This window comes from Dendrobium catenatum, unplaced genomic scaffold (assembly GCF_001605985.2).
Source record: "Dendrobium catenatum unplaced genomic scaffold, ASM160598v2 fragScaff_scaffold_43, whole genome shotgun sequence".
NCBI classification, from domain to species: Eukaryota; Viridiplantae; Streptophyta; class Magnoliopsida; order Asparagales; family Orchidaceae; genus Dendrobium; species Dendrobium catenatum.
In genome coordinates this window covers 1,875,939-1,890,191 of record NW_021318505.1, presented here as the reverse complement: position 1 = coordinate 1,890,191, position 14,253 = coordinate 1,875,939, and the positions used below count along the sequence as shown (strand labels likewise).

At 35.1% G+C, this 14,253-nt stretch overlaps 1 protein-coding gene across 1 annotated transcript; it reads left to right on the top strand.

Moving 5' to 3' along the window:
- The first annotated feature begins 1,003 nt into the window (after nt 1-1,003).
- Nucleotides 1,004-11,502, top strand: LOC110107266. Its single transcript, XM_028693622.1, has 5 exons — nt 1,004-1,092; nt 1,613-1,781; nt 9,939-10,036; nt 10,382-10,438; nt 10,518-11,502. The coding sequence occupies exons 1-5, from the start codon at nt 1,004-1,006 to the stop codon at nt 10,543-10,545; spliced, it is 441 nt and encodes a 146-aa protein (XP_028549455.1). The 3' UTR covers nt 10,546-11,502.
- The last annotated feature ends 2,751 nt before the right edge of the window (nt 11,503-14,253 follow it).

The window sequence follows — 14,253 nt, the reverse complement described above, 5'->3', positions numbered from 1 at the left end:
AACAAATAGGAAAGATGCTTGAGCGGCCAACCGGGGCTTGAGTGGCATTTGGGAGTCAGCCAGTCGGTTGTTCGGGCAGAAAAAGGAAGGATTTCGCGTTTGGGGAGATAGTTTAGGGCAGAAATACTAAGAAAAGGGTTTCGTGTTCGCCAAGGATTTAGCGTTTGGAGAGATCCTTTAGGGCATAAATACTAAGGAAAGGGTTTCGTGTTTTCCACCACTGACTTTCGTGTATTCACTTTACTACTATTCATATGTTTTAATTTCTATAAATAATAAAATAAAAATAATTATAATTAAATAGTATATATCACTACGGGAAAACGCGGGATTACCGTTGGAGATTCTGGCGGATATATATACATCGGTAACTATGGCGTTTTTATCGGCGTCATTTGTGTCGGAATTATAACGGCATACTTTCCGGCAGAATAGCCGTCGGTATTGTTACGACGACAGTTACGCCGGTTTATACGTCGGAATATGTAAGCATATCTTATAAAACGGCGTATTTGATTAGCTGGAAACATGATAATCAGACAACATAGATCATAGATCTTAATGCAGTTGGGCGTGCTTTGATGCTTAATATGTGGAAAAATCAAATAAGAATTGTCGATGTAAAAAGCATGTCAAATATATATCCTGGTTTACTTCAATGAACCACAATATATGCATACAAACACTTTTGTGGCAATTCTTTAAATCATAAAATACATAATATTCAAAGGTGAATTACAATATTATCATCTACCTTTTTATATAAGATTAATCATTCACCACATCTCTCATTTTATTCCTTATCCACTCTCAGAAGAATTGTTAAGCTAATCCTGAGATCATGAGCGGAACTAAGTTCATGTTAGGGGGGACAATTGCCCCCCTTTTAAAAAATAATAATTATAAGTGTGGCATTTTAGTAATCCACCCCCTCTAAGCTTTTATTTTTGCCCTAACAACCCGCACCTTCCATGTTCGTGCATCTTCGTGAATCGTACGGCACATGCACGACGACACCTTTTCTTCGCGCGACATCTTGGATTCGCCAAGAAACACGGCTCGCCTGAGCTCGGAGATCCCCTCCAAGTGCAAGTGTGATTGTTTCTTCTCTTTTGCTTTAGATTTTTATTCAATTTTTTGTTTCTTCTCTCAAATTTCAGATTTTTGTTTCTTCCTTGAAATGAAAGATTCATTGTTGATATTTTTTTTGTTCCCTGCTCTCTCTCTCTGTTTTACTCATATTTTTCTATTATGCCTAACACATCTTGATAATTAGAGATTATCACTAGAATCATTTAAACTTGCCATTTTCCTTCAATTAAACTTACCAATAGTGGCAAATTAAATTAAATTTTACTTGAAGAAATGGTCGGCTAAAAACATCTTGGAGCAAAATCAGCCTTAGTTCTTAAAGGGGGCAAACTCATATGACAACCTATTCTATTGTAGCAATGCTATTTTTTCCATTACAGTATACTTTTTTTTTTTTGCTATGGTTCAAGCAATCCATTCGTAATCAGATTTAATAGTTGAAAGCAAGAATTTAATAAAACTGCAAGCAAGGAAGGGCTATAAGGTAATTTCCTCCCACCCCCAATATTACTTGCCCTAGCCGATCTCCTGCCGTGTGGCCCGTGTGTTTCATTCGCTGTTTTGCCCCATTAGTGTGTTTCATTCGCTTAGCTCGCCGCCGTCTGAAGTCGAAGATCGATTGCTCTAAGGAAAGAAAGGTGCTTGCAGCTTCTTCTTTCCTTTATTCTCTATCGTCTCCCAAGTTCCAAGTAAGTTTTTTTTTTTTTTTGGTGCACTCTTTTATGTTCTCCTTTCTTAGTAGCACTTTTCTTGCCATGGTGAGACGAGGGAAAGTGAATATTCCTTATCGTCTCCCTGCTGGCTTATTCTTTATTTTCTCTGCTTTTTCTTTCTTAATTTCAGCTTTATTTTCTCTGCTTCTCCTTTCTTGCTTTCAGCTTTATTAAATTCTTGCTTTCAAATATTAAATCTGATTGAGATTTTACTTTTAAAAAATTCAGAATTTTACTAGAAATTTGATATGTATGAGATCAAATTATTATAGTTTTTATTTTAATTTTTTATGATGATAATGATTGCAATTTTGCATGCTTCATGCTTAAAATGTTTTGTAATTCCAAATTTAAAGATTATTAAGAAGACAATTTCCTGAAAATCGTAGCAAACGCACCTGAACGACATATTTAGCAAAATCGAGAACCCAAAACGCCACCACATAGATAATAGTAGTTTTCCATCGAGGATCAATATATGTGCTATATGCACTTTCTGATTCATTAGAACTTGCAATCCAAATCATAGAATCTGATAGAAAATACTTGAATATCTCAAGTAAAACCTAACAATCTTGGCAAAAACAGTGAGCAATATCCACAAAAGTTCGATAGAAAACCATAAAACAGAAGTTTTATTGCAAAAGTCAAATATTATGGAAGGAAAATACTAAGATACAGTTGATCCTCAATTCGAGAGGAAGATCTATCTCTCTCAATCTCTAGACACCGCTAGAGCCCAAGATGGCAAACTCCAAGAACACTAAATAGTCACCAATTATCAGATAATCCTAACCCTAGGAAAATCACATATTTAAAGCAAACATTAGACAAAAAATACTCAAACAGCCTTCCCCCAATTCCCTCCTATTTCCTTATAATATTAATCATTCATCACATCTCTCCTTTTATTCTTTATCCACTCTTAGAAGAATTGTTAAGCTAACCTGAGACCATGCTTATATGTCCTGATTTACTTTAATGCATCATTATATATGCATACAAACACTTTTGTGGGATCTTTTTTTGTTTTTCACTTTTTGGTGAATCTTATTAAATCATATGACAATACATATTATTCATAGGTGGATTGCAAGATCATCATCTACCTTATTATATAAGAGTAGTTCATTCATCACATTTCTTATTTTATCTTATCAACTCTTAATCAGGGTTATGACTTCCGAATATGAAAGCCAAGCAGGTATCTTGATACAAGCATATAACCAATGTGTCAAGCACTAAAGTAAAACAAATATTCCATATTATAGATAAAATTAAATAAGGCAAAGTGGTAGCTGGCGAATCATCTAGTAATTATGGGGTAAGGTAGGAAAAAAACCCAAGTGTATCAAAACAAATAGCTTGCAAGCATAAAACATGCAGCCGGTGGCGAAAAAAATCTTATATTGAGGTTAATTATGTAATCCCTCTCCCCCTAAATATCATATTGTGCCCCTCCTTTGCCTTAGCTCACCCGCATTCATGTGTGAAGCAACTGCAGACTCCCTCTTCTTTGTGCTGTGAGCAGCTCTCCCCTCCCGGTAGCCAACTCCATCTTCTTCCTGCGCGTGCGTCCACAATCGACGTTCCAACAACCCGCAGTTGATACTCATCGACTATCCACGATCATAGCTGGCGTCTTCTTTCGTTCTTCGGCTTGTCTTATCTAGTAAGCCTCTTCTTCAATCTTCATTTTACTCCTAAGATTAGGCTAAAAGCTTTAGAACCTTATCCAAAAAAATTTGACTGCGGTCACCTGCATTTCATCCCCAAAATCCATATGCAAAACAAAAATATAAATTCTAGTTTAGTTAAAGGAAGAGATAAGAACATATTCATTTATGCAAGTATGCTTTGCAGCAAATTTGTTCATCGCTGTATCAAATATTTTATTAATTCTTCAAATAAAAATGCACATAAGCCTTTGGAGTTTGGACTCTTTCATCACAGTAACTATATAATCAAACTTCCAAGTAAAACATAGCAAAACTTGTTTCAGAACCATTTCTTTAGACTTAAGTTCACTTATGACAGTGACTTTAAAACGAATGGAGGTTGACAGATTCTCACAGAACTCTTATTTTCAGTCTCAAAATTTTGTTTATTGAAACTCTCTATTAAGGATCTAATTTTGCTTTAACACCAAAAATTGTTGAAGAATCAACAATTGGAAGGATCTATCAAATACAAACATTCAGGCAAGATTGAAAGAAAAACTCTACAAGCTCCAGTTTTTGTTAAAGTGAGGCATTAAGAAGTCAATATTTAACTACTTGAAAATTTAAACTTGAAACAGGTCAATCATCATTGATATTTTAGATGGAAAATATTTCATACAATAGTGTCAACTAAAAAATCGAAATACATGCAGACAAATTGGGAAGTCAATAATCAATGTTGGAATCCAAATAAAGTTATAATGCAACGTTATCATCAGGGGCGGATCCAGCTTCTTTTTTCAGGGTGGGCAAAATTTTTTTTTTTGTGGGGGATAGGCAAAGATGCTTAGGATTGATTAAATGAGGGCAAAAAAATTTTTTAAGAGGGGGCAAAATACCCAAAATACTCAAAATTTTTTAGGTAGATTCATAAAAATATATAGAAATAGATGTTCCAAATCTGAAGGAATAAAGTTGTAAGAATTTTAAAAAAATATTTTGAGCCCCTTCTATAGAAAAAAATTACCTCTGCCAGGAAAGGAAAAAAAATTGTCACTCTGGCAGGAAAAGCATAAAAATAATGAAATAATCAAAATATGGCTCCCATAGAAAGAATAATGATAATAAAATAACAAGAAATTTTGAACTGCTTTACATAGGGAAATAAGAAGAAACTTTGTTAAAAAAGGTTTAAGGTTGATTCAAATCTAAAATTTTTGTGTCGGATTTGAATCATATTTTTTATTAGCATCCAATATTGAGACCCCTGTAGGGACCCAAGCTTTGCCTATGGTGGTTCACTCTTAAAATTAACCCCACTAACTGCATCTCAAATTTTTTTTAATTGGCCAGTAGTGACACGTACCCCCTCCCTGCCTCTGCCCTGGTTCCGAAAGATGCTCAAAGCAAAGTTAATAATTTTGTAAATTTTTCTAATAAAAAACTTGATATTTTAAAACAAAAAAAATGAATATTTTTAAAATTAAGCCTTAATAAAAATTTGATGAAGTAATTTTTTGTCTATATAATTATTATATTTTATCTTCATTACTTGTAATTGCCTCAGGGGCGGAACCTTTTTATGACTAGGAGGGCAATTTCTCCCCCTCAAAAAATTTTTTTTTTTCATTATACTCTTATTTAGATAATTTCTTGTCTTTATTATTTTAGGCAATTGGCCCCACTAAAAATATTAAAATAATATGATCTTTAGGAAATTTCCCCAATATAATTAAATACATTGGGTAGATGTGTTATTGTTAGGAAACGAAGAATCAAATACAAAGAGAAATAGTAAATCAAAATTTATTCCGGTGGCACTATCCCCCGAAAACCCCCACAGGGGCGCTGTCCGTTGACCCCGCGATCTGACCGGATAGGTCGAACCCCGCCGGGAGGGCTGCCCCCTTGGACCCCCAATATATATATATATATATATAGAGTGGGCCACCCTGGGCAAAGCATGAGTACGCCTCTTATTTAATCATAGATTTTAGAAATTTTTTTCCACAATTGTAATTTGTAACCGTTTTTGTTAATTTATCAGGCTAAGTCCCTAAGTTTCCCCCAAAAAAAAAAATTTACAACCTATGTCAATGGCTATGGGCCCACCGCCACCCACTAACCAATTTATCATCATAATAATAAATTTAATTTTCCAAAAAAAAAATAGAGAGAGCTTATTTTCTCACTTTTCACATGACAGTAAATTTATATGCGAGCTAGTTTTCTGGGTCTTCTTTCTCGTGTTTTAGTCAATGAAATAGTCAATGAAATCACATCATTAGTTGGTGGCGGTGGGTCCATAGCTATTGACATTGGTTGCAATTTTTTTAGGGGAAATTAGGGGCTTAGCCCGATGTAATAATAAAAACAGTTACAAATTACAATCTAAGGAAAGACGTCAGTAAAAGCTGGTGGTGGCCTCATAGCTATGGATTCTCTGCATCTCTGGGAAATTTCCTTTGCGAGCTGCAACTCCAGCCTGCCCATGTCTTCGAGGTTTTATTTTTATAGCTTAGAGTTCAACTGCCTAAATTTCAACCTAATTTGGTGGCTCTTTCTCTTCCTCCTTTAGGCCGTTCCCTCTTCACTGCGGGTTGTGGACGGGTAAGTCTTTATTTCTGGTGAGATAAAGCCTCTTCTTCATCTTGCTCCTCTATCTCTTTATGATTAGGCTAATTTTTAGGTTTATGTTCTGACAAATTTGATTAATCCTCTTTCGAACCATTTTTTTTTAATTTTATTTGCCATTTCAATTTTATTTCTCTGCTTCTATCAGATAGAAATTTTAATGGTTCAATTTAGTGAAATTGAAATTATTAGAAGACCTCACATATGTATTATTTCTCCAGATTGAACAATTTATGGATAAAATTAGTTTAGTTGAATTCTTTTGTATAATTATCTGTGTGTTTTAGAATTTTTTTTTTATTCCTAAGGTTAGACATAATACACTAAAAGCATAAGCGAAGAAAAGGAGAAACAATTTCAAGTCATACTACGCATTGCTGAATTTGTGTCTGGAAATCCGAGAGTATACGAATCTCCTTCCTTTTTGTATCATATTTCTTCTTCTCTGAAACCGAGGATGAAAAAATTTTTAGGGGATCATATAAAATTTAGAAGATAGGATTTCTCCGGTTACTTACAACACACCTACGAAAAATGTGATTGAGTGATTATACCATCATATTAAATTGAAATTAAATTATGAGTTGAATATAAACAATTTTAATTAATTATGATTGAATTGGATTTGGACAAAGAATGGTTTATGATAGTAAATCGCCTCATGCTTATGCGCTGCATTTTGCAGCAGTATTTTATACATTGCTTTGGATTTTAGTTCAATGAGCTTATTATAGTATTTTCACTAATTAATAGAAAAACCTTTTATCTGATGATATGACTGAAGAAAACTATGCTCGCACATTGATTATTCACCTGTGGTATTGGGTCGGTTGGCAAATTAGTAGGAATACTACTTGATATCTGCTGATTAACCGGCTGATTTGTTATCTGATGATTAATTGGTTGAGCAAGTACATGAATAGTAATGATGTTTTTTTTTTTTTTTGCATTAATTGGTTGGCATGTACTCTCCACCTCCATCTGTTCGAAGAGTTTTAATATGCTTGCTAAATTGACATTTAATCGTATTATAAAATTCCATAAATTTAGAAAAAAACTTCGAATTTCTGCAAAAGTGGATAAAACCAACAATATTTAGTATGGTCATCTATAAATGAGACATAGTAATGAAATCCTTGTAGTGACACAGTGGGGGATGAACCCCAAACATCAGAATGGACAATTTCAAAAGGAGCAAACGAAGTAGAAATTGACTTGGGAAAAGACAACCTATGACTTTTTGCAAGATTACAAGTATTACAAGAATATGATATAATATTGAAACATATAGGTGAATGTAACCAAGCGAGAGAGTGTAGTTTGCGGCTGTCCAGGTGACCAAGACATCCATGCCACAGATTTGGAACGATTTGAATGGAAAATAAAGCTAACGCTGATGGTGGAGTAGAGGAAGAGATATGGTAGAGGCAGTTATGACATGCATGGACCCTGAAGGAGAATCTACTTGGTCTTCGAGTCCTAGATTTGATAACCACGTCAATTAAATAAAACAATGCAAGAGTTGTCACAAGTTAGTTGGTGAACCAATAATAGATTAAAAGATGAATTTGGAACGTGATGGAGATTGTTGAGTTGGAGACTACCTGAGGGTGTTGGTAGGAGCCCTTTGCCCATATGGTTTATGGGTATGCGGTGACCATTGCCTAACATAACTTGGGAATTACCTTTGTAAGGTTCGACAGAGGAGAATTGAGAGGGACCCGACCTAAGATGCGGAGAGGCTTTGCTGTCTAGGAACCAATTATTTTTACGAGGTTGTTCGGTTGAGCTGAAGAAGGCTTGCATTGGTGAATTTTCTTGATATGTTGGATCGCGGCGATACCAACATTTCAAGGCGAAGTGGTCTTTCTTTGTACAGATTTGGTAGACAATGTTTTTATGTTGTTGTTTTTCGTTTCGGTCGAAGGCTGCAACTGTCCGATTGTTAAGAACATAAGGCCGGGCACAAGTGGCATTGTTTTGCCCACATCCATGACTGCTGGTAGCCGCGAGAGCCAAAGAATTGTCGGTAAGATGTAGTAATTGAAGTTCTTTGGAGGTTTCTTGGGCAAGATTTACTTCTTCACTACAAAGAAGTGTATAAAGGTCATCAAGATTTATGGGTTGCATATTTGTGCGAATTGTTGTTTTAAAGGCTTGGTATAATGCGGGTAAGCCATTCAGCGTGTAGAGAATTATGTCTTCCGGATCAATGCTGCTTCTGGTGGCAGAAATCACGTTGATTTTGGATTTGACGGTGAGTAAGTATTGTGACATAGATTGTTTGCCTTTAGAGAGATGATGAAGTTCGTTCTTTAACTGGATGATACTGGAGCGGGTGGATGCTTGCAGCCGATGAAATAGAGTAGCCCATATGTCGACGCAGTGGTTCAAGGAGAGAACGTAGGGTAGTATAGAAGGTGTGATAATAGATAATAAGGAAGTTGAAAGGTTTTGATCAAGATGATTCCAGGAGTCAAGAGAAGGATCATTATCGTTGGGAGGTTTATGCGATCCATCAAGAAATCCTTTGAAGCCATTGACGACAAAGATTTTCTCAACTTGTGATCTCTACAAGGGGTAATTATCGGCTGTTAGAGGATTGGAAACCATATTCTTGATGTTGGTAAGGACGAACTTGAGTTGAGACGGAATATCTATGGGAGGAAAAAGATTGGCGGAGGTGTCTGTAACGAGGGATGTGGTGGAAGAACCGGCCATACTATCTTGAATGAGGACGGGGAAAGAAAGGAAATCGAAAAAGAATAGAGAGCTGAAGAAAAAAGAAGAGGAAAGGAGAAAAGGAAAACTTATCTATGCTCTGATACCATGATAGCTCATGCGAACATACACCTTCAGGAACTCGCGAACAAGAACAGAGTAAAGCGAAATGATTTCATTGAACAAACCTAAGGTACATACACGTATAAATAGATACCGGAAGAGTACACTATGCTTGCGGAACAACATAGTTAAGTAAATCCTATTTAGACTTAGTTACGTGGGTTAAGAGGTGGAAGGAGGGAAGGAAGTGGTTCGCACGCCATGTAAGCATCAATATGCCTCTTCAACTATGAAGATGAGGAGGAAGGGGAGGATAAGGCATATTAAGGCTTTTACCGGATTGTGGACATTTATTTCATGCCATCTGTGTGGATCCATGGTTGCGAAAACTTCCAACTTGTCCGATGTGTGAGTCATTGGTGATGAATGGTGCCATGCCTATGCCTTTAGCTGATGAAATTCCGCTTAAAATTGAGAAGGCATCGATGTCCAACTTGCCCGACTTCCTCTTCTTCGTCCAAGACTCAAACAACAATTGTCAAGGCTTGAACGAAAGGCGGATTGGAGCACCCTTGCTCGAGACTTAGATGGCGTCGACCACGAGGCAAGTATACTTCCATGATGGCTTCGAGATCCCTCATTCCAACTAAATCCTTACGAGCCGATGACGACGATGAGGTCATTTCTAATGATCAGATCTCTTCTACCATTTGCTGCAATTTCTTAGGCAAATCCTAGTGTCACTAAACGCACTTTAAGCATATCTTGCTGACCAAGCAAACTCCATAGCCATTACCCTAAAGTTCTGTTCTAAGTAGTATTAAACTATTAATGCTATTCCTCTATCTTTGTGTTTGTTATTAATGTATAGATATTGATCGCTACTTCTCCTCACCAAGAAAGGGCATAATACATTTCAGGGAAGAGGCTATTATGAGCTGCTGCACTGGAAATTCAATCATTGGTGTATTTAAAATAAGTCCCTTATATTTATTATGTTGCCTTCTTAAAGATGCTATTCCGATTCCATTCCCAATTACTCTGTTGTCCGCAGTGGCTTCCTTTTCAAGCACCTTGTTCAAGAAAAGACTCGTCGAAATTTGTAGAAAGATCGCAAATAAGCTGTGGATTAATACTGCCTACTGTACTGGAGTATTCACGCAATCCTTTTGAAGCCTTTCATTTAATTATTCTAATATGATTACATTTCATTAATTATTAACTATTTTATTACAGCATTTCCATACCAGCTATAGTATTCATTAACTCCAATCATGTAATGCTCGATATGCCTTGTCGACTATGAAGATGAGGAGGAAGGGGAGGATAAGGCATATTAAGGCTTTTACCGGATTGTGGACATTTATTTCATGCCATGTGTATGGATCCATGGTTGCGGTCATGAGTGAGCCTTGTCGACTATGATGATGAGGAAGGAGAGGATAAGCCATTGAGGCTTTTACCAAATTGCTAACATTTATTTAATGCCATTTGTAGATACATGGCTGTGGCAACATCCAACTTGTCCAACGTGTCGATTGTCGGTGATGAATGGTGCAATCCTTTTAAAGACTTTAATTTAATTATCTCTAATATAATTGTCTTTCATTAATTATTAACTCTTTTATTACAGCATTTTCATAGGGAGCCTCTCCCAATGAACTTTTTAATGAAAAACGAAGAAGCTGAGATGACGAGGTTGAGTATCTCCCACGCCATTGCATATCAAGTTCCCATTTGCATTCAAGTTGAAGGGCTCAAGGGGCTTATTGTGCATGTCATTCCCAAGGTCTATGTGACAGAGCGAGAGGAAGAGGTGGCGAGCCTTCTTCGCAATATGAAGATGGCTTTGGTGCAGAGAAATCTTTATATGGGAGAAGGGAAGAGTGGTAGTTCTTCAGCAAAGATGAAGAAATATTTTATTGCAGCATTATTAAATGCCCTAAACAACAAAGTTAAGATTTTGTTGGATTTAAAGCTATCGTCTTTGCTGTTTGGCATAATCCAAGTTAAATCTGGCTTATGTAATTCAAATCCTATTGGCAAGTAGTACTTTCTTTCCCTACCCGACCTCTATAATGAGCTACTCCACCGCCATTATCATCACCATTCTCTTCCTTGTCACCGCCATCACTTTCATCTTCTACTTATTTTGCTCTCATTCCACAACTCTCCCTCCGCTTCAACCCGAACATAATATTGAGATTAGGCTCAACGATGCCACACTCAGAGCCTGACCTAACCTAACCTATACCAAAGTGAAACGTCATGATCCACGGGCGGCCATCGCCTGCTACTGCTTTATATACCTTGTGGATTATGATGATGAAAAGGGGAGGATAAGCCATTGAGACATTTATTTGATTGGGAGCATTTATGTTGTCAGACTTGATCTTATTCTTTCGCGGTTCCTTAGTTTAGAGGACTTCCTAAATTACTAAAGTTGTTATTATAATGACAAATTGATTGTAATAATTAAAATAGCATGAGCCATTTAGGGCCAATTATATTAATATTTTCTTTCTTTCATATTGCTTTTTATTTCATTTGATGTTAATAAGGAAAGCACACCAAACTGGAAGTTTCCATTAATAATGACGTTTGTTAATGTTTTCCAATTACAGCCTTTCATCATTTAATTATTCATAACAGCCTTTCCATTACTAATGACGCATATTTAATCCGGATAACCGATTATCAACGTCAAATCTCATTTAACGTAATACAGCCAAAGATTAATTGAAAGCTATTTAATTTCCATTAATCTGTTAACGTATAATGTTGATTTCATATAATACTGGACTGGAGCATTCACGCAATCCTTTTGAAGCCTTTCATTTAATTATTTCTAATATAATTGCGTTTCATTCAATAATTAACTATTTTATTACAGCATTCCATACCAGCAAGAGTTTTCTTTCAATAATTTTTATTAATCACGCAACTATTAATACTAAAGAGCTGCTTTAAAAGCAATTGTATATAAAATGGAGTTTCAAAAAATGCTAGTTGAATATTGGAGTTTAATCTTTCTCTGTGGAACGAAATTGTTTGCCATAGTGAAACAGATTTCGTTGCTATGACATAGATATGAGAGTCTAGAGTAGATAATATTTCTCTCATTTGAAGTTAATTACATCATTGGATTTCAAATATGTCAGTAATATTAATATTTACTATTTATTTAAAAATTTTAGCAAAATTTTCTCACATATTAGTCTATTAACTTAATTAGGACCAAAAGCTATAGTCATATATTATTTAAAATGTCTTGGGGTTACCTTTAGAGATAAGATACGAAATGAGCATATATGTAAAAAGGTTGGAGTAACTCCAGTGAAAGATAAAATTGAGAGAGCCGCCTTACATGATTTGGTCAAATAAAATGATAGCCTTCTGATGACCCGATTAGAAAAGTAGAGGTATTAGATTTGACTTATGTTAAAAAAATAGAGGTAGACACAAAAAGATTTGGTTAGAAAGTATTAGAAATGATATTTCTTTATTAGATTTAAACGAGAATTTGAGCAATGGAGAAAAAAGGTTCATATAGCCAATCGCACGTAATGGGACAAAGGCTTGATGTTATTGTTGTTGTCTTGGGGTTAAAAAAAAATATGAATTTTAATAAGCATAAATTCCAATAAAAAGTATGAGATTATAATTCAAAATTAGCGGGCTAGAAATTCCATGACATGAAACTATAGATAGGAGAGTTTAAAACTAGTGGGGAATCTCCTCAAAAAAATGTTTGTCTATTGGTACAAGCTAACGAAAATTTTGCAACTCTAGTACATAAATTTCTCTCACTACAATGACCCTTATTTCTTACAGTATTAGAAATTCTAAGAAGTTATATTTTTATTTGATAGATTTTGTGCTAACACAAATATGCCTATATAAAGGTAAGGGAATAAAATAATAATGGAAATATAATAAAATATATTATTCTTAATAATGAGAATATATTACATGACTAAATATGATAGATTTTTTACTATAAATAACTAAATATTATATGCCAATAAATAATTTTAATTACTCTTTATTTTGTCAAGTATTAAAAACTAAAAATTATTGTCAATGATAATGCTTATGATAGATACAGGTTTCGTTTGAGACGACCTTATTGCTTCTTAAAACAGCTTTCTTTATGAAGCAGTAAGAAAGCCGGTCCAAATGAAGTCATAGTATCCTTGTCCTAATGGATAGAATAAGCCTATAAGTAATAGAACAATAATCTCTACCTACCTAACTAGTAGGTTTCTCTAAAAGACTAAAATAAACCAATATGATCAATAATTTCACAATAGATCACCAATAATTTTGGTTAGATATTTGGGACATACCATAATGAATTCTCTACAATTATCAACAAGAGTAAACATTAGTGAGAAATTTATGACCAATGATAGAATTTATTTTAAATATGATGGACAATCACAAATATTTTTACCTATAAAGTTTATTTTTTTTAGCAATATTAGTTGAGATTTAAATCAATATTCTCAAATATGTAAAATATTTAATTCATGTCTTTAAGAAACTCAAATTAAGACAAAATTAGTATCATATATTTGGCCAAAATTTTATCAAGATATTTTTATAACTATAAGATTTATTTTGAATGAGTGTAATATAGGAATAATCAATTAAATATTGGGATTTTTACATACATAACACTTGAAACTATTGAAAATACATATTCAACACCCAAATTATTATATTTACTACTATACTACCTAAAACATACATTTCGCTCAAATCTACCACTACGTTTAAGCCCGTTAGAAATCCCATGTGGCATCTTCTTTCATTCGTTCGCGTGAGACTGTCTTCCCGACCTCATACGATTCAATGAGATGGGGTTGGCCGGTAGAACAATAGCAACAGTGGGCATGGAGATGTCTCTGGCAATTTGGAGCTGATGATGGCACTGCGATCAGTGTTCCATAAACACCTGTGTAATTCTCGGCCTGCCGTTGCTTCCCTCATCGCTTCAAAATGGCGCGACCATCCACTACCTACCGAGTCTGGGAGTCCAATTTTTTCATAGTTCATACTGAGCAATGAATTTCTACCTTTTCTGTCTCTGTCGCTTTCCAAACTCTCCTTGATGCCGACAGTCGTCGTTGGCGTTGACTTTGATGTCGAACACCCACATCAACGACGTCGCCAGAGCCATCAGTAGGATCATAGCTCAATTGTATCATCTTTCTAAACCCCTAAACTCTCAATCTCTCTATTTCTACGTGGAATCTCCTGCCATGCAGTGTTATGCTAGTTATGAGATCGAAATTCTATTTATTATTATATATCTTCACTCTTCCTAGATGCCCATACATAAGCACCAATATTTAGACAATAAA